Raw genomic sequence first — 26,767 nt, forward strand, 5'->3', positions numbered from 1 at the left:
GTTTCCTCCAGGGGGGCTTGAGTCTTGGTCCCTGACACCCAGGGCTTTACCCCCTTTTCTGGAAGCTTCTTTGGACCACCAAGTCTACCTGTGAGCTGTTCCTAGTCCTCCCCTCCACAGGAACATGCAGGCAGGGCCACACTCCCTACATGAGTGTTGTCTGTCACCTTGTCACCCTCTTTGGGTCCAGGACATTTATCTGTTTTATGCTCTTTGATCTTGCTATGTCCCAGCACTTAGATTATGTCCTAGCCTCTGACCCTTGATCTGAGACACTCAGGAGAGGATGGAGGGGGTGAGTAGAGAAAGTGGGGAGCAGAGAATGGTGGAGGGTAGTGGATGACTGTGGGCACTTTGGTGGTGGGAAAACTGTGGTGACTACATCTGAGGGGAGAAGTCCTATATTGTGAAAAAATTAACAGGTATTTTTAAAAAAGATTTATTAATTTATACAAGAACTGGGGTACAGGCCAGAGGTGTGTGTGGGGGATGAGAAGATTCACCAGAGCCCGAGCGGGGAACAGAACAGGCAGACTGACAAAAGACACTGCTGAGGGGAGCAGCAGGCGAGGCAGGAGAGGTCTGCATGCCATGTGGGAATCTCACTGGCCAGCCGGGAATCGAACCTGCGCTGCAGAGGCTGCGGACAGCTTCACAGCGCTACACTCAACCCACTGCGCCACCAGGGAGTCCCTTCCCCCCGCATCCCCCCCAAAATAAAAAAGATGTTTAAAAAATAAAATATAATTAAAAATAAAATGTCCTCGCTGAAGCCGGAACTCAACTCATGGTACCGACCGAGGGCACGGGGATGGCAGGGCTCTGGATTTGTTATTAAATCATTTTAGTCAACAAATTGTTGATGCATAAAACATGTCAGATGATCAAAATTAGGAGAGTGGCTCACAATTACCAAGTTTCAAAATGACCTTGACATCGGCTCCATCTTCGGCCAAAACCCCCAGATGGAAGTCAACAGTGAAGCTGTCAAGTCCTGAGTTTAGGTTTAGAAAAGAAATACACTGACTGGGAGGGTGACACCCGCCTCCCTGGAGGGCACTGTTTTAAATGACAGGAGCTCCTGAGGTGGCACAGGCCAGAGGTGGTGCAGGCATTCTCAGGTCCGGGTCGGAGTCACAGGTCCCGAGCCCCATCAGAGTCACCTGGGTATTCAGGGACAGTGTGGGCATCGTGTCGTCCTGGGGCACAGGCAAAGGATGGGGTGCTGAGTAAGAGAAAGCTGAGGGCCATGACACCCACAGTTTAAACCTTGTGAGCTGGTGCCGTACAAGAAGAAAGACACAAAGAAAGAAAACCACGGCAGCTGGGGCTGAGTTCAGAGCAGGAGAAATGAACAGAGAGGGGACTTGGTAAGGAGGCTACCCCCGCCGCTGCCCAGGGGTGGTGTGGGTGTGACGGGGTCTCCTGTGCTGAGATTTTGGGCACCTCTCCGCTTGGAGAGAACCGTGAGGGGGAGCTGTGGCCCACGTCCAGTTGTCCTTGAGGCCGCAGCTGCCAGCCTCATTGTCGCATGCACCTGGGGCCGCTTCATGGGGTGTGGGCATAGAGGGAGCTGGCACTCCAGATGCTGTGTGCGCCCTTGCTGGGGCACAGAAAGCCAGGGGAGCCTGGGCTGGCACCCCAGCCACGTTCTGGGCTGGTGGAGGGAGGTGTGGCATACCAGTGAGCCCCACAGTGAGCAGCTGTAGGGCTGACCGTGGCCAGAGCCCCCTGTGGATTCATCCAGGGGGGTGCTGAGGGGCCAGTGCCGAGAGGAATGACGCCAACGACAGGCACAGGAAGTCACGACTTTATTTCTCACAGGAAACCCACAGCATCGGCCTGACAGACATGGATTTAGGCGATGTTTTGGACACACACACATTGTATGTTTGCTCACTTAGGTTGCTCTGCAAAGTGAGGGAAAAGTCACATCCTGCCCACAAATTAATGCATATTCCAAACAGCAGCACTGACCTTCGGTCTTCCTCAGTTTTGAATGAAGCTCCAGGAGCCCTTCACAGACGGCCTAGGGAAGCCGCTGCTCTGCCAGACCTAGCACAGGCCCCAGCCTGCTCCGGCCAGGAGACCTGGACAGGGGAGTGGGTTCGCCACCCACCAGCCCTTGCAGGCCCAGAGTCCCAAAGGCAGAGGAGCTTTAAGTTCTCTGGTGAACTTGGGCTACACACAGCTGTGGCCAGAGTCACGCAGGTGTTGGCCCCCACCCTGGTGTTGGCTCCTGAGGTTGAGCCTGAGACTCACTCTCCTCTGGCTTTTCCAGGTGCTGGCGGTGGGGTGGTCTCGGAGCTCAGTGCTGGCGGGGAGACTCTGGCTGGCCCTCAGAGTGGACGCTGGCCCTCAGGTCACTGAAGGGAGTGTAGGCTGGGAGAGCCGGACTCGAGACCCGGAGGAGTGGTGCCTGGTCAATCCTCAGTTCCTGAGGCCAGAGAGGGCCTGGCCCCGGCCAGTGGCTGAGCTCCCGGATATCCTCTTCCCCAGGCTTCTCAAATCTCACCATCAGGCCCTGCCCCTCTGGGGAACGCTGATGGGCCGGATGACTCCATTGCCTGGGGCCGTTCTTGGAAGGGACGGGCTGTGGAAGCTGAGCTGGAGGATGTGCACTGAGGGTAACCCAGGAGCTCCGGGTACAAGCAGCCTGCCCCCTGCACCCAGGCCAGCGGAGCTGCACGGTGACCTCGACAAGCCAGTCCCGTCCACTCCAACGTTCGCTGTCCTGGGACACAGCCCCCGGGGGCTCACATGGCAGGAATGTTGTTTGGTGAGATGGAGTGTAACAGTCACCACGCCACAGTCCTGGATATCCATGGAAACAAGGGCCGGGGCCTGGGCCTGAGACACACGGCGACCTCTAGGCGGGACACAGCGCCCTCTGCCGGCTCTCGGCTCTCACAGATGGCATCGTCCTGCTGCCCAGCCACAGTCACAGCCAGTGGGGACAGGTGTGTGGGCCCTGCTGCCTCCTCCTTGCCTCCCCTCCTCTTGTCCCTCCCGTTCAGGCGCAGCTATAAATACGCAGGATGCAAATGGTAGATTCGCGAGACATTTATCATAAATTACAGGTGGATGATTGTGAGTCTTTAGGCCATGAGGCCTCTGGGGGAATCTTTAATTCTTTAAAAAGAAGAAGAAGAAACTAACCCGATGAGCTGGGAGGGTCCCTTCAGCCAGAGGATGTGCGGAGCAGGGGGCAGGGAGCACCCCCCTGAGTCTCATGAGTCGGTCCCGGGGGCAGTGAATGACCAGCCCAGGTTGAGTGACTCAGCCAGACAGGCCTCCCTCAGCCCCTCTGCTAGGCTGGAACATACTCTATGAGCATTATTACTTTAATAGCTTTTTAATAAGTAATTGAAAAAGGGCAGAACAGCGATTTTCGCGTGTGTGTCTGTGTGTGTGCACGAGAATATGTAAGCACCTCTGTGTACTCGCTCCCACCCTGCCATGTGGCAGGCAGACCCACACTTGTCAGCAGAAAGTCCTGCCTGAAGGGCTATGGTGGGGGAGTGGGCGGTCACCCCAGTAGCTCCCTTGTCTGCCTGGGTGGAGCCGCCTTCCAGCCAGTCTGATGGAAACCAGCTGGAGCACCACATCCTCTCTCCTCCCGGCAACCTCAGGCTGCAGCACGCGAGGCTGGCCTGCCCCCGTCTCCCCACCTTTCCCATTCATTCCCTTGCAAACCAGTGGGGCCTCGGAGTCAGGTGTAAGAGGGTCAGCTTGGAGGAGCAGAAACGCGGGCTTCCACGTGGGCCGGCAGGCTGCCTAAACTACTCACTTCCCTCTTCCGGAAGTTCTACAAAAAGCACTGAGCAAACACCAGGCACCAGGACAACTTCTAATTTAATATTATAATAATAAAAACCACAGTGGTCCAGAACCATGAGCTGCATTTTAAATTCCTAGGGCCATGAGAGAGCGCTGAGCTCCTGCTGCCGGAGGCGCTGTCAGGACGAGCAGCGGATGGATGGCTGCGGGCACAGTCGGATGGTGCCCGTGCCCGCCCGCGCCCACCCAGCGCCTCGCGGCTCCCAGGGCCCGGCCACCCGTGCGGAAGGCAGGATGAAGATGCTAACACCGAAAGCGAACACTAATGAGGAAAAGCTTCTGAAAGATGTGAACTTTAAATCTTGTTTCCTCTTTTGACACCTCCTTTGTCCAGAGGGAAGCTCTTCACACCGCACCATAGGGAGCGCGCCTTGTTTATTACCAAGTGCCCTGTCCACACGGGGCACCCGGCTTTTTAGCACAGATTGTACCTTTCTTTCCCTCCAGGGTTCCAGAAAGGATAAGTGATTACAATTTTGTCATCTTCTAAATTAAAAAAAAAAAAAGGTAAAGTTGACTCTGTCGGAGCAGTCTGCACAGCAGTTTGACAATTGGGGCGCCAGCATAACTACAGAGCAATTTTTTGCACAATTCAGAAACTCATCTTTTTTTTTTTTTTTTTTTTTGCCAAGGAATCAGTCTAACAAACACATCCCACTCTCGCTGAAAATAATTTCTTTTCCCAACTCTTCTAGGAATAAAACACTTTTAATGTATTTGTCAGGAATCGACACTTCATTTAATTTGATTAAAAAAGTGACAATTTAAAGAGCAGCTGAGAAGAGCCCCACATCCATCATGGGCTTGAGGCACCAAAGAAAATGTGGGGAAACATACACGTAGGGTGGCTGTGGGCCTGTGTGTGTCATATGTTACACCTGCTTCCGGTGCAAAGTGCCCACAGCAACCCTGTCTCCCCAGCTGGCATGCACGCACCCCATGTGTCATGCTCAGCGTACCCCAGTGGCCTTTTAGGGAGCTGCCAGAAAGTGACTGAAGGCTTTCTGCAAAAGCCCCAAGGAGTTTGTTCTTTTACTCTCTCAAATAAACCGGATCTAAAATGAAGGGCAGGGGGCCTGGCAGCATTTAATCTCCTGACCTGGGGGGTGGTTAGGAAGGTGTTCCACAATTAAAATCGAGAAGCACTACAGTAAAGGGCCACAGGCCACGTCTTACCTGATCTCTCCTCAAACCCGATGCCCCAGGTTGCATTTTCACAGGGGTAGGGAAGCTGGGGTTCCTCATTTGCCTCTACCCCTGTACCCCCATGGAAAGGCCAAGGGTCCTGCTTTACACCCCAGTGAAATCAACCTTCTTCACCTTCTGCTGACTGAGGCCTGCAAGGGCATCTGGGGATCCTTTCACTGCCTCCCTGTCTTATCCCCCCGCACTCCATTTAGCTCTGCTGGTCTCCAACTTTTTGGCCCTTCTGTTCCAGCTGGCCCCAGCAGAGCAGTCCCTCGCAGGCCCGCCAGGCCTGGGGCTTTTCCTTGGCTGCCCACTCATCATCCTCATTCCCTGGAGAGCTACAACTTGTGGGGAGTGTGTCTGGAGTGATGCACCCTGACAGGGGTCTCCTGCCCCTCCACAGACCCCTGCCTGCTCCCCAAATCAGAAAGCCAATCAAGAAGGTAGAGTCCCCTAACGTGGTGCACAGTGGGCAGACCAGACCAGGCTCTGCAGCTGCATCCATGTCTGTCGGGGTCCAAACACACTTCCATCCAAGCAAGGCCTCCTGACAGGACAGCTGGCAGCTGCAGAGGCTGGGGTGGGGTGGAGGGGGGAAGCCTGCCCTCAGCTGTCACTGCTGAGTGTGTTGTTTGCCCTGCCCCATCTGCCCCGCCTTCCCTTTACCTGGTAATAAGGGGCATCTGAAGTGTGAGCAGAAAAGGGGGTGTGGGGGGGGTGGGCTGGAAGGTACAAACACTAAAAGAAATTCACAGATGGGGAGGGAGGGTGGAGGGCATGGATGCAGGTAGGGTGCCCAGGCTGCTTGTTTGTGCCTCATCAGGTGTGTGAAGGTGCTAAACCAGGGTTGGGTCAGCTCTTCCAGGTGTTTTGCCAGCTCACCCGCCCTTCCCCAGGTCAGCAGAGCAGCCTGGGCAAGGGAGTTTAGTGTTTGAAAAGAAGCCCTCGAATCCAAGGAACTTCCAAAACACTGCGCTGCATCCTTGCTCTGACTCAGCTGGCTCATCTGTCCCCCACGGACAGCGAGGGCACTGCTGAGGGAGCTGCTGAGTGGATGGGAATTCTCAGTACTAATTGGCGACCGGGAGCAGGATGCTGACGGAGGGTGGCCACCCGCCTCGATGAGGCCGCCCTGCCATTTGTTACAGGAGTCTTGCTCCCATCAGGAAATGTCAGCACCCCTCAGGGGTTCTGCTCACCCCACACAATGGGGAAGTGGACAGATCAGAGAGCTGAGCATGTAGGGAGATTGCTCCTTCCAGAACTGTGTTCAGCAGAAGGACAATCTTCCCCTTAAATGCTGCAGTTTGATGCCGCCCTGCCATCCCCATACTGACACATCGCTCAAGGCTGAGCTAAACTGGGAGAGCACAGTTATTGATCCCCCAGCTCTTCCCACGCCCACAAGCAATGTCTGTGAGACACCCGAAAGGAAGCTCCCCGGAAGGCCAAGCCTGCAGCCGCGCCGGGGATGGAAGGGCCACCAAGACGCCCGCCTGGGGCCAGCCTGCAACAGCAGCCGGAGGGCCACTCTGGAGGGAAGCTAAACCCGACCGTCACCTGGTCCAGCCACAGCGGGTGCTCAGCATTGGCGTGGAAATGACGGCGCAAGAGACACCACAGAGCCAGATGGAGCCACAGCAGTCAGATGAAATCTCTTTGATGGGGATTAGGAGAAAAGCTTCTTAAACCGCTTTTTCCCAGTCCCATTGAGGAGCGTGGTCTGGGGGCGCAATACGACCACCGAACTGCAACACGGTGCTGCCTCCCCCCCCCATGTCTGGTGTCCAGCGCCCCCTGCAGCGCCCGAGACACCCCGCAACTCCCAGAGCTGGGAGGATCCGCACCACCTGCCCGCACCCCGAAAGCGCGGGTAGCACAGTAACTATTTCCTGTCAGCCTCCCGAGCTTAAAGGCTGGGTAGGTGTCAGGAATGACAGGTTCATAACTGCGAGTCGAGGGATGACTAGCTTCGCGTCCGCGGACTGATTTGCTCATCGTGTATTTGCCTGACCTTCCTCGAGGGGCCTCCTGGGCAGCCGGGGCGCCCGGGGCTGCGGTGCGCCCCTCACCGCGCGAGCCCCGCTCACCCCGCGCGCAGCCCATCCAAGCCGGGCAAGGAAAGTTACAGCGTCTAAAGGGATTCAAACAAGGGACCTGCTGTTCGAGCACTTCAAACAGCTCAGGGACACCTGTGATTCAGCGAATGGAGGATAACTAAAGAAATACAAACCATTAGTCGCCAGGGCAATGCGCTGCGTGGACGTGACCACCACGCAACCCATTTCCTGCGGGGCCTTGGGGTGACAGAGGCCGAACCCCACTCCCTCCAGCCGGTGCTCCTGCGCCGGCTGCGCACCCCGCCCGGGCCTGCTGCTCCCCCGCCCGGCTGAGATTAGAGAGGTAGGGTGTCACGGTGGGCTTGATGAAGATTGAAGACCCGTTTTCTCCCCCTGGAGACCAGCCTGATTTGAACAAATTGAGGAGAACAAAGCAGCCCCTTTCCGTCCTTGGGAGAAAACCTGCGCTGTGTCCATTTTTTTGCGCCAGGTCTGCTCCCTGGAAGCGGGGAGGGCACGCGGCCCCCTCGGGCAGGACACCTCTTGCCACACCGGGCCGCACCCGAGTCACCGCACCTCTGCCTCCTTTATTGGTGCTGCAGGCTGGGGGAGCGGGAGCGGGAGGCGGGGCTGGGGGGCAGGGCGCTGCCGCTGGGGGCCTGCAGGGCATGGGGGTCGAGCTGCTGACTTGCCGGACTGGGGTCCCCTGGCCCCACTTCCTCGCCGGTGTCCTCCTTCTGGCTGCTCTGCTGCTCCGGACACTCAAAGTGGACGCAGTGGAACACCTGGAGAGGGAAGACGGTCCGTGAGCCGCAGGGCAGCACCCCACCAGCCCCACCCGGCCCGCCCCGCTGGGGGGCTGCGAGGGAACAGGAGGAGAGGTGCGAGGGAGGCCTCGGGGGCCACAGCTGAAGGCGGCCGAGGCCTGTGAACACGGGTCAGCCCGTCAGGACAAAGAACAGTGAGCAGCATCCGAGAGTGACGGCGGCTCCCGCGGCCTCCTGTGACTGCTCCCAGGGGCTGCCTCCCTGTTTGGCCACCTTCGTCTCACGGGCTTTTTTTCTTTTTGATTAATCAATTCCGGTATTTGGCGTGGGGTTAACAGTTAACAGGGACTGTGGTGATGGATGCACAACTCTGAATACACTAAAAACCACTGACTTGTTTACTGTAAGTGGATGAATTGTACACCATGTGAACTATATTTTGAGAGAGTTGTATTAAACCAAAGTCAGGGGGGCATTACCCAGGGGAGCACCCAGACCTGTCTCCAAGGGCCCTAACCGCCCCGCACCCCCACCCATGCTCTGCTGTTCCCTCAGGAAGGGCACAAACTCCCGATGCCGGCTGCGCTGCAGTGCTGGGGGCTGGACCACCACCTGCCTGGGTGCACGCGGACTGCAGGCCAACCACGGGCCAACCTGGAACAAATGCCCTGTGCCGGGCAGCCAGCCACACCCAGGAAAAGCCGGCGCGGGCCAGTGAATCACCCGGGACCATCCCTGAGCTCCTGGCACATCAAGGTGAGTTCTGGCCCTGACCATGAGGAGATACAGCAGGAGGTGGGGTCTGGGCGGGGGAGGCGTTGCAGTGGGCCTGACACACTGGGTACCAAACAGCAGGTCACTGCTGCCCTGTGAGCCGGGGACAGGGAGATGGGCAGTCAGAGAGCATGGAGTCTCCAGTGCACACTCAGGAATTTCTTCCCCCACCCTTTGGCTCTGGTTCTCTGGGGCCTCGGCTCTCTGAAGGGGAGGAATCACATCCTCCGCAGCGATGGTTGCCAGTCTGGGAACCAAGGCACATGCTGGCAGTTTTAAGGGAATCAATTTCCAGATCCTCAAATTCTGTATTTTCTAAAACTGCCTGAGGACGTGACTGAATTCACAAGACCCTTCCCTGAGCGGAGGGAAGTGCGGCTCCCCCGCCCTTGCTGCGTGGGCTGCATGTGCTGCACTGGACGCGGGGACCACCTCGCTGGGAAGACGCACCCTTCCAGGGTCCCCAGCCTGATGCCTCCTGGCTCCCTGAGTGGGTTGTTCTGAATTCAGAACTGAAGGGTATTCATAATGCATGCAATTTTAAAAAATGTAAATGGGACTTTCCCAGGATTAAAAAATATTTTCAAGATACATAGGCTAACACCCCTGGGCAAAAGTTTCCTCACAATTACTTTCCGATTTGGTTGCCTTATTCAATGAGTTGGTGAAAATCAATTTTTATCAAATCATGTCATTAAAGTCATTAAATATTTACAATAACAGCCTAGTGTGTCCAATGAGAAGATCTGAGCCCCACAGAAGAGGGTGAGGGAGGGGCCTGGGGACCTGGAGGAGGGGAAGCGGGAGGCCTTGGAGGACACTGCATGCTGTCCTTGTGCTGTAAGTACTGACTGGGCCTCCTGTCCTCAGGGCTGGGCGTGGGCATCAGACCCAACGACAAAGATCCTGGCCGCAGCAGTGTGCACGCAGGTAACGCACTTCCCAATCTCGGGGGAGGCCCATCCGGCAGTGAGAGGCAGGAGGTCTGGAGATGGAGGTCACTGCAGGGAGGGCCATGAGTTTGGGGCGAAGGCCCTTGTTATTGATGAGACCTTGAGCAGAAGACTGCAGAGATCACGAGGATGCACTCTGGTATATGAGGTATTTAAAGAGAAGAATATTCCTTGGTTACTTATGTGAGGTCTCAGACTTGAGGCTGAGAGGCGTGAGGAACCTGGCCACAATGGATATTCTGCAGAGGGGCAGAGGCTGAGGCTGAGGGTGGTAGGAGGGAGAGATGGAGGCCTCAGCTGGACTGAGCATGACAGTCCCAGAGTCTTAGAGGAACTGGTGTGCTGGGCCAGTGATGTGACAGGAACTAAGGTGGGGAGTCAACGGCCACCAGTGACAGGGCTGGGAACCAGAGCACAGATCAGGTACGAAAACCACGGCGTCCTGGATAAACAGCTGATAGGGTCTGGACTCTCCAAATGTGCTGCCTTATCCCAAGGCTTTCTCCCTTAGGCCTCCAAGCTTCTTCTTAGTAGCAAAGTGCCCTCGATTTGTAATACTATCGTTGAACTTGAGTGCAGATGCTGAGGCTAAATTGTACACGTGTGATGGTTTGTAATGACGAGCTAGGGAAGAACAAGAGGAATTCTGGGTCTGTGTGGACAGCCGACAGGCCCTCTCCTGGCCACTTAGCACACCCAGGAGAAATGCACCCTGTGCTCCCTTAGGTAGGGGCCCACCCTTTCCTTCCCCGGGGCCTGCTGGCTGCAGAGAGGTTAATGAACTTTGCACATGCCCATGTCTGCAGAGTCCAATCCTGGGTAAAGGATCTGTGGACTGTAAGAGCACCGGGGTGGCAGGATGCAGGCAGGGCTCCTGGACTCCTGCTGCTCTCCCTGAGGGAGGGCTTGATGTTGAAGACTCAGGAAGTGCAGCTGCAGCAGGGAAATGAAGGGACCAGAGGCCGCCTGCTTCCTCCTGGGAGCCCTGTGTGTTCTCCACAGTGTGGATACCTACCCCCTGTGCACACACGTGTGCATGTACACACAAGCACTTGTGCACACAAGCCCTTCTCCTGAAAAATTTAGCCTCAGCATCTGCACTCAAGTTCAACGATAGTATTACAAATCGAGGGACCTTTGCTATTAAGAAGAAGCTTGGAGGCCTAAGAGAGAAAGCCTTGGGATAAGGCAGCACATTTGGAGAGTCCAGACCCTATCAGCTGTTTATCCAGGACGCCGTGGTTTTCGTACCTGATCTGTGCTCTGGTTCCCAGCCCTGTCACTGGTGGCCGTTGACTCCCCACCTTAGTTCCTGTCACATCACTGGCCCAGCACACCAGTTCCTCTAAGACTCTGGGACTGTCATGCTCAGTCCAGCTGAGGCCTCCATCTCTCCCTCCTACCACCCTCAGCCTCAGAGGAGGCAAATGTCATAGCAGCTGTGGAATTATACTTAAAATGTACGCTCTGTGCTTTCTTTCCTGCATCATGTTGTTTCTATATTCCTACTCCAACTCATTTACTTACCACTGTTTCAGATTTCACACTCCCTCTCATACTAAGACTGAGACCATGTCTTTTCTCGCCTCTTCATTTCGGCAGAGATTGTTTTCTCTCAGCAGATCTCTCTCCTCAAAGCCTGGGACTGGGGCATTCCCCCTGGCCCCGTTGTGTCCTGGCTGCATCTGCCCCTGGGCCAGCCTTCCCTGCCCCTTCCTCCTTTCCTCTGACAGCCCGCGGCTCCCTCTTTGGGCCTGTCTGTAGGCGCTCACCCATCAGCGGTGAGATGGGTGGGCTTTTTGTGAAGATTTTCAAACTACTTCAGCCTGAGCTCCACAAGGTAAATCTGAAAATCTTCTAAGTGGCAAATATTAATGTACTCTTCTCCGTACGTTTCATATTCCTTAAGCTTCTGAGGTGACAGGACTCTTTCTGGCAGGTTATTGATTTAGTCTCTTGGCTTTATAAACATCCCACTTTCCAGGCAGGAGGTGGAGCTCTTGGCGGCCGAGGTCAGGGTGGACTAGGCGGTCAGGCTCTTCGGCTAAGTGGCAGGGTGATGCCCCCAGAACACACCTCCCACCGCCTCTCATTCACGCCTCTCCCTGAAGCCCCAGTAAGCCGATACTGAGTCCCGTTCTCCTTCTGACCCAGAGTCAGATCTGGTCCCCACACCAGGACTCCACCCTCTCTGGAGGGGGCTATACTGAACACACTGCCCTCATGGCACCTCCCCTTCCTGACCAGGGGCTCTCATCCTGCTCCCCCATGTCCCTTCACGGGTTAGACGTGTAATCTCCGCGGGCCTGTTCCCTGTCAGTATCTTGGGAGGCTATTCCTCAGAGCTTCAGAATGATACTAATCCCTTAATCGACTTACATTTGTCCTGCCTCTCCTATTGCTTTGCAAGTGTCTCTTCAGCCTCTTAACTTTCAGATAAGCTCTCCCCAAAAGGCCTTGACAGGCTTCACGGTGCCATCCCCCACCATGCCAAGGCCCAGCCCCCTCGATCCTGCCTGGGAGCTCATCTGTCCGTTCCCATCTGTCTCAGGACCAAGGTGTGATCGTCCTGTCTCCACTCAGGGCCCGGCTCAAGAATTAAGCATGTCCATAAAGACCTAGGACTAAAAAATAAAGTTACAAAGGCGCTCTCTGTGGCGGGGCGCTTACAGCTGGCTCTTCAGAACGAGCCTCTCCCCTAAGAAAGGGTTCTGTTCTCGTTTTCTGATCCTTTTGTAGTTTTTGTTTTTTAAACTTCGCAGACCTCTGAGAGCACAAGCAATGACCAGGTCATTTACCACAAAATCCCTGCAGGGAAGCGGGGGCAAGGTGCTCTTCTTGCCTCATGTGGTATGTGTGTTTACTCTTCTGCAAAAGGAAGATATGTTCCAGGTCACACCCGTGCAGGTGGGATTCTAACTCAGGGCCAACCAATTGCAAAGCCAGGACACTTTTTTTTCAGGATGCCTGACTGGTGTAAACATTAAAAGCACTGATCAGTAATATGACAGGTATATGAGAAATGAATTTTGCCAGGCAGGGAGCAATGGGGAAGGTCAGTGGGAGGTGTGCATACGCAGGCCTTGAAGAGCTGGGATGCAGGCAGGGTGGGGAATGGCCGTCAGGCACAGGGGACAGTGGAGGCCTTCAGATAAAGGCCTGGGCCCTGGTGCCCTGCCTCATTCCTGGCAGCCTGCCCCTACTCAGTTTGGCCACCAGACAAGATGTTCCACTCTCCCCTCTGCAGTATGCTGGCTCCATCATCTCAGGTGGTAATCCAGCCCACCAGCCTTGAACCTGACGCTGCAACAGTGCAAACCCAATACCCAGCCACTTCCTGGACCCTGTGGACTCAGAAGCAACACCATGGTGTGCTCACCTCTCCAAGGTTGGGGTTCCTTCCCTCAGGACCCCAGGCACCTTGGATCTGCACCCACTGTGAATGGGCATCCAGAGAGGGCCAATGGGTAGTCTCTGTGCTCAGGAGGGGGTGGAAAGTGATCTGTCCCGGGGAAACTGGCTCCTTCGCTGGTGGCCATCCCCGTGGTAGGGGCTGGCTGGAAACTGCCCCCTGGGAAGAGAGGCATTGATGCCTCTGCTCTTTTCACAAGGAAACTGGAGGAGGTTCCCAGGGTCTTGGAAGAGTCTTCACTATGGGGGTGGGGGGTTGGGGGCTAGCCATCTGTCCCTAGGGGTGCCATCTGTCCCACCATACCCCCAAAATCCTGACCACTGCATTCTCTGAGCCTCCTGTGATGAACAGCCAGGTTCTGAGTTTCTCATCACTCAGAAGTACATGTGATCCAATTTCTTTCCTCCAAACCTTCCCAAGACTGCAATACCCCTCTTGGAAAGATGTGACCAAAAGTGAATGAGGCATACAGGGCAGAGTCGCACTGCTGATTTATGCAAAACCATTACCACAGTCGCTGCATCATTTTCCCTTCCCCTTTTCGGCAATCATGTATCCCATTAGCCTGTTTGATTGCCGCTGCTCACAAAGGGGCACCTTCGCTGAATCAGCTTCAATGGCCTCTGGATCTGTCCCTCGAGAGGAGCCGGCTAATTTGGAATGTAGTCGTGTGTATGAATCTGACACAGCCTTAGTCACTATCCGGTGTCCTTTTCTGTAGCTGCTGTTTATTATCACTGCCTTTCCTCTCCTGGAGCCATCATCCTCTGGACATGTCTGAGATAGTCTGCGGTGTCCTTTTCTCCGTGAACCCTGGGAAGGATGTGCACAAATGTACTAGCCCATTCTGCGTGACCAGGCTAATTCCTCTGCTGGCCTGTCTCTGCGACCCTTCATTAGAGGGATTCCCAGGCACTCTTTGCTGGACACATCTTCAAGGTTTTTAAAAGCAGAAGCCTCCACTAATTTTCCCAAGTTGGCTTAAGAGTCCACTGTGAACTGTAGTAGAAATTGGGAAAATTTAATAAATGTTGATCGGTGACTCTACCTTGCTTTCCTGGTTTCTACTGAGTAATTTTCACAGTCGGCTTTCATGCCAACCAATACAAAGAGGATTTCTGATCCAAGCTTTCAACTTATATTTATAAGATGACGTATCTTTATAAAATAGATGCCTAGCTCGCCATGATATCTACTCATAAGTCAGATACACAGACATAGCTTCTGGATTATACCACCCTGAAGATACCCTACTTTTCTTTCACTATGTCTGGTGTGGTGACATTACACATCCACTTGGCTTTCAATACAACTGATCCTGTTGATGGTGACAATTAAAATCTTTCTCACAAGCATCTCAGGAGCAGAAGAACACATCTATAGACTGGGGATTTTTATTTTGGTGCCATTAAAAATGAAGATACCAACAAAAGATCCCTTCCTTTTAATAAACCAAGGTTTTATATTTGTGCATCTGAATGATGCAAGATGTTTTCAATTAAGGAATTCATTTCATAGGATGGGGAGCAACCTATTTTCAGCATTGCTTAGTGGTGAGAAGATACCCAAGTATTTATTCCTATCAGGTATGGGAGGCAGTTTCTTAGTGACACAGCTTATATATGGCAAGAGCTTTTTAACTTTTCAGTGTCACTTTTCCATGTTCACATAGGCCAGAACACTGACGAATAACTGGAACTCCACTGCTTAGAAGGTTCTAGGAAAGGAGGCTCTCTGATACATATCACCTGCAGCTCTGGAATTCCTGACTGCTGTTTTTCACGTGTGCCCATTTGAGAGTTGCAGAGAGTTACTCACTTTCATCTCAGTTAATCTGGTCCTGGAGTGGTACAGGTTATCTTTTTATTTTTGAAATACGGAAAAATAAACACAGGGAAATGTCCTAGCTCCCAGATACAGACAGATGTGGCCTTCCCCGGCCTCCCTCTAGCTGGGTAAGCATCAAGAGAAGATGGCCCCTCTCTTCCTGGGGGGGTGGGGGGGGGAAGGGGAGACTTGTGGCCCGGCCTCAGGGCAGCTCTTCATCTCCTCAGGCCTGGCACATTTGCTTGTCCAGAAGGGCTCCTGAGGCCTGGTCATTTCCACTGAACTCCTGGCTGCTGGTCTAGCAGTGATAATTCCCATGCAGAAAGCGCTCACCAGCCGGATGTCCCCAAGCATCCCCCACTCAGGGGCTAGCAGTGCTCACCTTGCTCAGGTTCTGTGGGCCCCTGCTCCCTCGTTAGCTGCTTGGTGCAGAATTACTGCTGCTCTAGGCCAATGGGCTAGAGCACTTTCTCTCTCTTTTCTAATAAAATCTTTCAGACATTTAAATATAAAGATGCCTATAGAAAGGGTTTCTTTTGTAATTGTGCTGTGAATTATTTATTTATTTTGTTTGTTTCACCGGGAAGGAAACTCGAAGATCTAGCTTACTCTCTTACTCTAAAGACAAATCACCTGAGAACCAGGGAGGTGAGACAACTTGCTGGGGGGTCCCCCAAATGGCTGGGGTGAGGCTGGCACCAGTGCCTTGCTCTCCGGGTCCACAACCAAGGGGGACACCCCTCCATTTCTCCTTCTCCTGGCTTCTTTCCCAACTCCCTGCTCCAGCACTACAGCTGTTTCTCAGAGCATATTCAGGGCCTCCACACCTGTTTACTCAGCCTGACTCTTGCAAGACACTTGACCTTGATCAGTATCTGCACCTTATATCCTTATATCCACCGTTTGGCTGGCTGGTTCACCTTTAACCGTCCCCTCACCCCCATCCTGTCCCATAGTTTCTTGGAATTAAATGCTTCCAGGATTTCTCGGCCATCGAAGCCCTGTGCTCTCCAAGGTTATGGGGATGACAGCCATGGTATCACCTTCACTTCTTCGTTCCTCAGATCCAGACAGTCACAAATGATTCCTGGCCCCTGTCTGATTCAGGGAAGGGCTACTGTTCCAGACAAGAGAACATGAATATCATACCACTTGGTCTCTGCCCTCAAGAACTGCAGGGGGCCTCCCTGGTGGTGCAGGGAGTTAAGACACAAACTATGAATCTATCCACAGCCAATGAAGCATGAGTTCGATCCCTGGCCAGGGAGCTACCCACATGGCGCAGCAGACCTCTCCTGACTCGCCCGCTGCTCCCCTCAGCAGTGTATTTCCATTGATCTACCTGTTCTATTCCCCACTGGGTCTCTGGTGAATCCTCTCACCCACCACACCTTTGGCCTGTGCCCCAGTTCTTGTATGCATAAATAAATAAATCTTAAAAAAAAAAAAAAAAACTGCAGTAGTGGAGGACCCAGGCAAAGCCCCTGCTAGGAGTAGGATGCAGACTCCCAGGTGCCAGGCAGCCCACTGGCCTACCATCTGGGTCTGGGCCTTGCTGTTCCCGGACTATACCTAGGTTGCCTGCAATGCCGTCTCTGCCTCACATTCACCTCACAGGGCATCCAGGAGCCACCTGAAACCTGGATGTGTTTTGGTTACTTCCATTCCCAAGCATTTGTGTGCGTCCCTTTCCCATCACATTGCCACTTGTGCACCTGATGGCTGGTTCTCTCCCTGCAGAAGTGGGAGGGGAAGTGGGGCTCATTCTGCAGATCACAAGCTTTCTGAGTAAGGGGTGTACCTGTCTGTCTGCTCCCTATCTTCCTGAGTCTCTGCCACGGGGCTGTTTGCCTTAGCCCTGCTGCTGACAGACCAGGAATTCTGACCTCGGAAGATACCATAGGACGGCTTGAGGCTCGCCTTCAGGGCTCAGAGGACATCCTCAAGAGGCTGCTGCAGGGGAAATCCTCAGGGAGCTGAGAGCTGACCAGACCCAGATGAGGGATGAGGGCGTGTCTGGGAAATAATTATCACCAGGCTAGGAAGGAGCACTTTTTTAAAAACAGTTTCCCTGTTTTTTTTTTTCTTTACTGGAGCCACATGTTGCTATGGGAACGAGGATGGCACTGGGAGCCCACAGCCACTCATGGGTCTGACAGAAGCCTGTAAATAAATTCTGCCTCACTCAAGGCTCTGTGCAGAGTGGTCCTGGAGGGCAGCTCAAGCAGCCACTTGCAGACTTTCTGTCCTGCTGGTGCCGGCTTGTGCAGACCCTCCTGTGGCAAGTTCATGGGCCAATTACTATTCCTCACACGCGAGCATCGAGTGTGTGCAGGAGTCTGCACACCCCTATCCCCCCACCCCCACAAAAAACCTCTATAACATAATCTCATTTGTGTGTACCCCATCCTAAGGGCCAGGATCTTTCTATCCATTTCATAGATGAGGAAAACACCTTCCTCAGGGCCCAGCCCCTACATCCACTCACATCAGCATCCTCTGCTTCTGCTTGTCCCCCCCGCCCCCGCACTGCTAAGTCTACCGTCAACTGCTATTCCCAGTGCCGCCTGGGGTAAAGGCACAATTCTTGTGTGCTGAGTTCTCTCAGGCAGTGAAACTGCAGTGCCCTTAAGGAAGGGCCCTGCCTCAGTTTCTCTGAGATCTAGCATGGGCTGGTATAAGGAGTGTACCCAGAGGAACCATCTGCTGACTAATGTGTGACTCAGGTAATGGGGCCAGGGCAGAGGGGCTGCTGGATGCTGAGAGCCAGACTGCCTGGACCCGAATCCTGGCTCTGCCTGCCCCAGCAGGGCGACTCGTGCTAGCATCACTCAGCTTTGCTTCCTTCATCAAATTTTCCTTTTTAAGATTTGTTTTTATTTATGCATACAAGAACCAGGGTACAGGCCAGAGGTATGGGGGGTAAGAGGAGTCACCAGAGACAGAGTGGAGAACAGAACAAGCAGACTGACCTAAATACACTGCTGAGGAGAGCAGGGGGCGAGGCAGGAGAGGTCTGCTGCGCCGTGTGGGTAGCTCCCTGGCTGGCTGGGGATCGAACTCATGCTGCAGAGGCTGTGGATAGCTTCATAGGTTGCGTCTTAACCCCTTGTACCACCAGGGAGGCCCTCCTTTTTGCTTTAAGCAAAACATTTTTCACAGGAAATGTGAAAAATGACCCACTAAAAGGTCTGAACAAAATACAAATGTACAGCTTGCTGAATAACTGTATCATAAATGCCCTGTAGACCCCACTTGGATTAAGAACCAGATACCTGCTGATCCCTCCATATGGCCCTTCCTGATGCGAGCCCTTGCCCTGAGGAACCCACAATGCTGGCTTTAATAATAATCATTCCTTAGTTTTTAAAAACTAATTTTACCACCTGAATATGCTTTCTTAGATGTTATAGCTTAGTTCTGCAGGACTTGGCGTTTATATGAGTGGCATCCTACCATATGTATCCTTTTGTCTGACTGCTTTCCTCTGATGTGCTGTGACATTCCTTCACGTTGCTCTTCCATTCTCTGGTGGATGGACAACTGAGCGGCATCCCAAGTAGGTCTAGTATAACAGTGCTGCTGTGAGCACGCTCATTTTTGCATCCTGAACTTGCCTCTTTAGAGAATATACAGGGTGGGGTGTGTGTGGCATACAGCTCAGGGGAAGAGCATCTGACTGCAAAATATACATGGGCCTGCACATGCTTAGTCACAGGGCAGGCGGGCACATATTCAACTTCAGATTATACAAGGCTGTTCTCCAAAGTGACTGTATCAGATTATTCCCCCGCAACATTGGACAAGATTGCCTGTTCCTCCTCAGCTTTGCCAACACTTGATACTGAGTTTTCTCATTTTCCAGTGTGGAAGAGAGTAGAACCTACTTAATACATGAGGATTAAATAGTGTAATAAATATAAAAGATCTGGACAGGGCCTGGCATGTAGTAGGTGCTCAGTAAATACTTGCTGCTATTGTAATTTATGATGATGATTTATGATGACTAATAGTTATTATTTAATAAGAGTCCTAAACTAGAAGATGCTGAGGCACTTAGCATATATACTTTCCCTTTCACAAGGTTCCAGTTTAAGAAACCCCTTGGTATAACCACAGAAACTCCACCTTGGAATGACATGGTCTCTTGATAAGAAGTTGTTTTGCAAAACCTTTCCCTTTATTTCCCTGACTAATGGGGAGAGGGAGAGATGAGTGAACGGACTGATTGATTCATTCAGTCATTCAGCTAACGGGCACTTTAAGCTTATACATGCAGCCCCATGCTAGGTGCCGCAGATACAAAGATAAATACGACACAGCCTCTCTCTTCAGCTACACAAATCCAATAAGTAAAATGGAACCCTGAGAGCTGTCTACAGCCTGTCAATACCATCCTCAGTTTCTGTTATTGACTTGGTGAAGGCTTTCATGTGGATTCTTCTGAGCAGGAACCCAGTCTTTCTTTATCATAGAGAGTTCATTTTTCCCACATTCCTTGTTAACCCCCGGGCTGCTTGTGCCCAAGCTCTCTGCCTACTGAAAAATCATTCCAGAAATCATATTTAAACCCACTTTTCACAAAAGTCCTAAGAAGAAACGGGTGTAACTTCTTTAGTACCACTGCCAGATGTTCATAGGTCCAAACAGATGTCATCAGAGCCCAGCCAGACGTCTTTAGGGTATGGAGTGTGCCCTTGTGGCTCTGCTGCAGTCAGTACTGAATGAAAACAGTGGGGGGCCAGCGTGGTGCTGCGTCAGAACCAGCAAGGTGCTGCAGCCATCACTGAAGTTGAGACTTCACATCTGCCCTGACATTTTGGTGTTCTCGACAAGGCCAGGCCCAGTTTCTAACCTTTTTTCAGACAACAGAGACTTAGTGTGGGAAGCAGTGTCTGCCTTCCCAGTAGTTCAGAGCCAGTGAGCAGCTGAGGCAGGCAGGCAGTCATGCTGGAATGACCACACAATTGCCAAGTGGCGACTGAGATCACCATAAAGTAGCTGAGGAAATAGCCAAGAAAAGTACCTTTGTGACTAGAGGCATGGGGTGGGGGGCATCTGATGAATGAAACAACTGAAGGAGAACAGGACACGGGACGGGAAGGTGGACGTGCTGAAAGACAGACTGACATATGTCTGCCACCTAGTGCCAAGCAGGAGAGGAAGACAAAGGAAACCTTGTGAGTGGGCACAGAATATGAAAGAAGGTGTCCAAGGGTAAAGGACAGAAACACAAGACACAAGGGAACCATGCCAAGCGCAGGAGGGGGGTGTGTGGGGGGGAGATGACAGAGCAGAGAGGAGAACAGAGGACAACAAAACACACACTGGGGGCAAATACAAGGAAAATGTTCTAAGACGGTACAATAAATGACGAGGATGACGCTGAGTACACAGGAGCAGGAGGTCATAGAAGGAAGTGCTGAAGTCTAAGAGGTAAGTATTAGGGGGATTTATTGACAGAAGTCAAAACGGAGCTAAAAAATTAAACAAATTCATTGCTGCGGTGCTCACAAAGCAAGATGAGAGGCAGATGCCAGCAGCAGACATGCTCTTCCCAGAGGAGAGGGATGAAATGCCGCAGGAAATCAGAAGCGTGCCAAAACAGGTGATCAAGAAATCTGAACCTCCATGGCTGCTGTCACCCGAGAGCTGCCCGGATCAGAGGGAAGCAGGGAAAATGAATATGCAGCAAACACAGATGCTGAGCCTTGCGTGCGGGAAGGCCTGGCTGGCTGGCTGGCTGGAGCAAGACAGACACAGACCTTCATCAGGCAAGAAATTCCAATTTGTTTTAGCTCAGGAGGCCTCTGCTATTTTGATGGTGGCCTGGAAGTCTGGAGGCTGGGGCAGTTCCTACTGTCACCGACGCAGAGCTACCTGCACTGACACACCAAGCTGGCCATGATCACCTTCGGCTGAAACAGCGCGACCACCATCTCCTCTGCGCGTGCAGAGAACACACATCTCCTGCAGGCTGTGTCTCCCCATCTCCCCCCCACACCCTCTCTCCTCCCCTCTCACCATGGAGGGGTCTGCACCTTGGTATACCTGGAGATGTGGCTGGAATTTATTCACCCACATCTCTCCTGTTAGCACACAATTTTACCTTTCCATGTGAAAAACCAACTCCATCCATGCTTCTGGAAATCAGCACACTATTTTTGGTTTGCAAACATTTAGCATTTAAAAAGAAACAGGTCCTGGCTCTGACTGAACAAAGGCCGCTGATCTCACTTGGCAAACAAGCTGTGAGAGCTAAGAAAACCTCCTTCCCTCCACACTGTCCCGTGAGAGCACAGTACCCTTATCCTGAATTCTCATGGCAGTTTCTGGTCCCCCTGGGATCAGGGCTGTCCTAGCACCCCCACACATACTGGTTTCCTGATTCTGCCCCCAGCCTGCTGTCTGTGTCTCCACAGCTCTTGGAGCTGCCTCCCTGAAGTCCGGGCCCACCAACCTCATTCCCCCTCCTTCCTGCTCCTCACACCTCTGTCACTGCGGACACAAATTCCCCTTGGGATACTACTCCTTACAGTGCATCACAGAACCCAGCATTCAGTCAAGGGCATTCCCTATGAGGGCCTGCATATCCTGGACCCCGATGAAGTGCAACCCTTTTGTGCTCTGAGAATGATACAGCTTATGATTCTTCTCTTGTGATCCTGGTCGTTATTTAGCTGATGACTTAAGATGTTTCCTAATTGGCCACAATATAGTGAGCCTTTTTTTCCTGATCAATAACTGCTTCAGTAAGGCAGCTGAGCAAGTTGCTCATCAACCAGATGTGGTAGGTCACAAGTTAGTGACCTATACTAGTCAACCCATTCACAATGGCTGACCCACCATGGTTGGCTTCCTTGCATAGATATTCTTGGGAAGAGCTGACTTAGAGCTCTGAAATGGGGAATGGTTCTTCATCTGGTCATTGAAGTGATGGTTTGGGGCTGAGGGGTAGAATCAGACCCTAATCACACTCACTCCAGAGGTTTTCTGTCTTTTCTAACTTAAGAATTCCTCTGTTGTAATACAAAATTGCAGAGATCCATTAAAGAAAAAATGTCCTTTTGGTGGGGGAGGGGGAGCAAATGCATTATAAAAGAAACAAGTGACTACAAATAAAAAATATTTAATTTTAGCTCAATATATTGTTATGTAAAGATAAATTTAAATTGTTTTCCAATTTAATAAGAACACACATAATTAATTTAACTTTGTTTAAGTGGTAAGATAATTGAATGGGTTTATTGGCAAGTTTTAAAAAATATGATGCTTGCTTTGAGGGTCATATACATTAAATACAGATTCAAATTTACTTTAGTTACATCATGAAAAAATAAAAAGTGCTTTTATGGCCTGGTGTTTAGAATTCTTTAATTTTGTGCTTTTAAAAATATTGATTGATTTATTACATTTTAATTTTCAGCTTTGTTTTGAAATGAAGACGTGAGAGAAAAATTTTAAGCTTCTGTTTATACGCTCTGCAAGATACATATTGTGGGTATGCATTATTTTTATTATAAGTAAGTAAAAAGAAGAAATGAATCTACATTATCACAATATCTTCACATTTTAAAGTGATTTTTGAAGTATCAGAAAGATCTTGATGTGCTCTGGAGAATTCTGATTGACAAATACAATGTATGAATATAGGGCTGGTTCTGGAAGGTGCAGGTCTCATTGCAAAATGAGATGCAAAACCTATCCCTCAAAAAAACAGGAAAAAACAGCCTTTTCCTTTCTTCCTCAGCCTCTCTGGATTTTCCATTGCTATTTAGTGCTGAGCTTCCCTGGCACCAGGACTCTTCAGGCCAGTACAGACCCACATATGCTCCCAGACTCACATGGGGGGTTCCCAACAACCCAGGCCACCAATAGGAATGGTGGGGGGTGGCAGTGGTCATAGAAGAATGAGGGTAGGCTGGGGAGGTCCTGGCACCAGGGGTCAGGGAAGCGGCAGAGGATGGCCTGCACGTGAGCTGATAAGGCTCAAGCCCTAGCTGCATGCACCACTGTCCCCGGGGCTTCCCTTTAAAAAAGTGAGTCAAAGACAAAATAATGAGGAATTTCAAGAGGGTACCTAAAGCCTTAAATTCAAGTGCAGGGCCCCCCTTCTGGGTGTGGAGCCCCCTGCAATTGCCCTGATTGCACACCCAGGAAGTCGTCTGTTAGGGATCTGTGAAAGACTATGAAGGTGAAATTGCAGAGCTGTTACTACTTTCATGCCTTCACTTTCCTCTTGAGTCTCGACCTCACTGTTCTTTCCAATTCCCATCTTTGACCAGCACCACTAGGAGGCACGCACTGAACACATAGGACTACAAAAGCAAGAGGGTGGGAAGCCGACTTTGTCCACAGCAGGGTGGTCTCAACACTCATGTTTCCTCAACACCTGCTTGAATGAATCCCAGGGTGCCTCTGGGAGCCCTATGGAGTGACACATTCAGGTGTGTGAGGCTCAGTCCTGGTTGGCACCTCATGCATTTCAATGGAGCCATGTCCATTCCAGAGAAACAGAATGGCAACATTTGAGGCCCAGATACCTCACCTGAATGGCACTGCCAAAGGTGGGGGCAAACATCTCGCCACTCTGTCCTCCTTAAAAGCCAAGGAGCAGCTATACACAGCATGGCCCAGTAGAATGACTGCCAGCCTGGGAGCCAGGCCCGGCACTGGGGGAGGGAGAGGTCTGCAAGGAAAAGAACTGCTGCTCCTCGACTCTCACGCTCATGTTTTACAGGACTATACGCCACAGCCCCCTGTGGGGCTGAGGTTCCTTAAAAGCCACACTTGAAGGGCCAAGAGACCTCTGAAATGTCTGTTGTCTGGGAAGGCAGAAGACTCTGAGGACAGGGCATTTGACCTCTCAAGGTCTCTGAGGTTGCTGATTCCACAGAGAGGCTGGTCAGAATCAACAAAGCCATAGGGGTTGGTTTTCATTTGCCAGTATAGAGACATCCAGAAAAGATAATGATATCCCCACTGTGCAAGAGCAGGACTCTCCTCTGTACCAAGCTGTCTGAACAACAGGCCATTAGCGGGTAGAACAAACAGTTCCACTTAACTCTGGATGTAGCATCATGAAACATCACGGCACCTTTCATGAAAGGAGACCCTTACCTCATTTGCTGTGTTGTGTGTTCCAACGATTCGGATGAAGGAGGCAGGCTGTCTTTCAAAAGTTACTGATTGCCAGGACCTGTCAGAGGAAGCACAAGCATAGGCAGTTAGCCCTGCAGACAGCTGACTGCACTGAGGGGGGCGCCCTTCCATCCCCCGTCTTGGCAGGCTTGTGCTGTGGGGATTACAGGGGCCTGGCTCCACCTAATGTGTGGCTGAAGGGGCAGCAGTTTTCTACAGTCTTGTCTAAGGGGGCAGCCCACCCTTCAGTGAAGATGACAGGGGTGTCTTAGAAAGCTCTCTACACAGACACAAGGCGTGGACCAAGTTCACATGGTGCCTAGAGTGCAGCCAAAGAGAAAAGTGGCCAAGGTGGCAGGTTCACAGAATCTACTTCCTCATTTGTAAGATGGGCCACAACGGGCACAGCCTGGAGGACTGTTGGTTTGGTGGACACGCCTGCATGGCAGGGTCTGGGAGGAGGAGTTTTGAAGCAAGGTCCCCCACCATGGTGGGGTTCCCCACGGCCCAGGCTCTTCTGACCGAACTCCCCATGCACATGATGGCAGCTGGGGGAGGAGAGGCTTTCCTACAGTCCCCACCCCTCCCTTTCCTACTCACGAATGCACCCTCACCCTCCAAATGGTTTATTCTCAGGACTGATTAGTCTCAGGGTGGGCTCAAAAGGCGCCTCAGTATTTTGAGGGCAATTTCTCAGTGATCCGCAGAGGCTGGGTCAACTCATTTAAAACCTAGCTGAGCAGATCCTAAAGAGACCCCGAGAGGGTTTGGTTTAACGCTCAAAGCTCATCAGAATGCACCGGAGGCATGCAAGGCACCCACGACTGTAAACTCCAATAATATTTTCTATAATAAATGTGAGGAGTTCATAGTTGTTGCCATCCTCCTCCGCTCACACAGTGGAAATGCCAGCTGCTGGGAAGCTGTTTCCTGTAATTGTCTAATTACCAAGTAATGCTACCAAAGAAAATGTATGTATTTGTGGTTTGTTTCCCCCCTTTGGTTTCAGGTGTTCCATCTTCTCTCTCACCATGAGCCTCCCACTGAGATTGATTCACTGCTGCCTGGACACCAGGCCCCTTAAGGTCATTAAAAAGTCGTTACCATCCTGTGTGCAAAGTCTGTGCCTCTGAAAGCAGTTTTCTGGAAACTAGGTAAGAAAAATCACTCTCTTTGTAAAAATGTTATTATTTATACATGAAGGTGATGCTGTCTGACCATTCCCAGAGCTGTGGCCCCCTTTCTTGGTGGGGGACTGATGTCTTCCCAGCCTCGGGCAGCTCCTGAGGCATCTGCTGGAAGGGATGCAGCCGGTGGGCCGGGGGAGGCTGCGTGGGGCTTCCCCACTTGACCTGGCTCCCACAGGTCCAGTTATCACTTTGAGCCACGCAGTGTAACTGACCAAAGATGTGTGTCCTTCCTGCAGCAGGTCAGGGAAGCCAGGGGGCTACAGTGTGAGGGGCTTCAGTTCCAGCCACACTAAATGAAAGCCACGGCACACACCATGGTCCGTGCACCACCTGCTCCTCAGACCAGCCCTCTAGGAGGGAGAGAGAACCAGGACAAGTGACCACCATTATGTTCAACTCAGTTTCAGAGAAAGGGCTGGGATGGAGGTGATACAATAAAGACTTCACTCTCTGAGCTTGTTAGCTCTATGCCTATCAAGAAAGTTGTCTGGATGTAAAGGTAAACCCTGACACTTGCCAGCTCGCAATCCTCAACTCTGAGCATGTAGGCAGGCCTAGAAATTATGACTCCCTCCCCACCCCCGTGATGTGTCCAAGCCCTCCTCTCTGCAAAGGGTCTTGGAGGCACAATGCAGTGAGGAAGTGAGGTCTCGCTGTGAAGGGTCCTGGGCCGAAGTGGGTGTAGAACCTGATCTCCGTTAGCTCTCTCGCTGATCCTTTTTGTATCTCCTCCTTGTTTTTCTCACCCTACACTAGGCTTTCGCAGGGGCTCAGGACCTGGACTCATTTCTGCTTGGGAAAGCAGGGCTGGCAGGGCAGCAGCCTGAGCAGGAGGGAGCATTCGTGGAGTAATAAGATCAGGAGGCCTCGATTTAATACCAATCCTCCATTACACTGCATTAATATCTAATCACATTAGAGTTCATTTGCACTAACACAGTTTGAGAGTTGAATATATGATTTCATTTCCAGCAAAACTGGATACCACCCCTAAGACCAAAAGTATAAGTAGGAAGGAAGGTTGGTTCGGGTGAGCTATTAAATGTCCCTTCCTCCCCAAATATCAGATTCCATTTCCACTGATCTTCAAAACAACTTCAAATGCCGCTTGGTGCGGAAATGACAAGGTGGCACTCGAAGTGTCACCATTGGGCAGAGTCATTATGGAATTGGTGGGCAATCTGGAAGAGGCGCTTTGGCTGAGACCATGACCCCCACCATCAGTTAGTCTATGCAGGAGCTTGACTGCCATTTTCATTAAGTTTTATTGAGAGCTGTATAAATATCCCCATATGCCAAGTACCCTGGATCTCTTCTCTAGCATACAACACTCTCTGGAAGACAATGGGGCGTCAGGGGTGTGGATTCAGTCCTCAAGGAGCCAGGACTAGGTACTGGGAAGAAGGTGTCTGAACAGAAGTGACAGGTGTCAAAAAATACATGCTTAGAGAACTTACCCCCAAACCAGAAAAATCCACACCAGATTAACATTTCAACTCTGGTACTTGCTTGCTTGCTTGCTTGCTCTCCACTGAACAAATCACCCCCTTTTCTGAGTCACAGTGTCATCTGTCCCATGCTGACATTCATAAAACCCACTCCCCTGGTTACATAA

General features: G+C 51.8%; 1 protein-coding gene and 1 long non-coding RNA gene across 3 annotated transcripts in view; one reads left to right on the forward strand and one right to left on the reverse strand.

Annotated features, from left to right (window-relative positions):
• BTBD9 (BTB domain containing 9) overlaps window positions 1-26,767 on the reverse strand; it is a 415,773-nt gene that overhangs the window by 18,301 nt on the left and 370,705 nt on the right. Inside the window, exons 10-11 of one of the 2 annotated variants that reach the window (XM_054698756.1) lie at window positions 23,942-24,020; window positions 7,781-7,873 (exon numbers count right to left, since the gene is read on the reverse strand). In XM_054698756.1, the coding sequence (XP_054554731.1) occupies window positions 7,781-7,873; window positions 23,942-24,020 (172 nt within the window). Of the gene's footprint in view, window positions 1-1,640; window positions 7,874-23,941; window positions 24,021-26,767 lie in introns of those variants that run through there. The other variant, XM_054698757.1, reaches the window with a different exon arrangement.
• LOC129146454 (uncharacterized) lies at window positions 19,857-25,110 on the forward strand. Its single transcript, XR_008553206.1, has 3 exons — window positions 19,857-20,001; window positions 22,248-22,322; window positions 24,972-25,110. It is a non-coding gene; the product is annotated as an uncharacterized LOC129146454 (long non-coding RNA).

Source organism: Talpa occidentalis, unplaced genomic scaffold (genome assembly GCF_014898055.3).
Source record: "Talpa occidentalis isolate TD23 unplaced genomic scaffold, MPIMG_talOcc4v2.1 talOcc4.2, whole genome shotgun sequence".
Classification (NCBI taxonomy): Eukaryota; Metazoa; Chordata; class Mammalia; order Eulipotyphla; family Talpidae; genus Talpa; species Talpa occidentalis.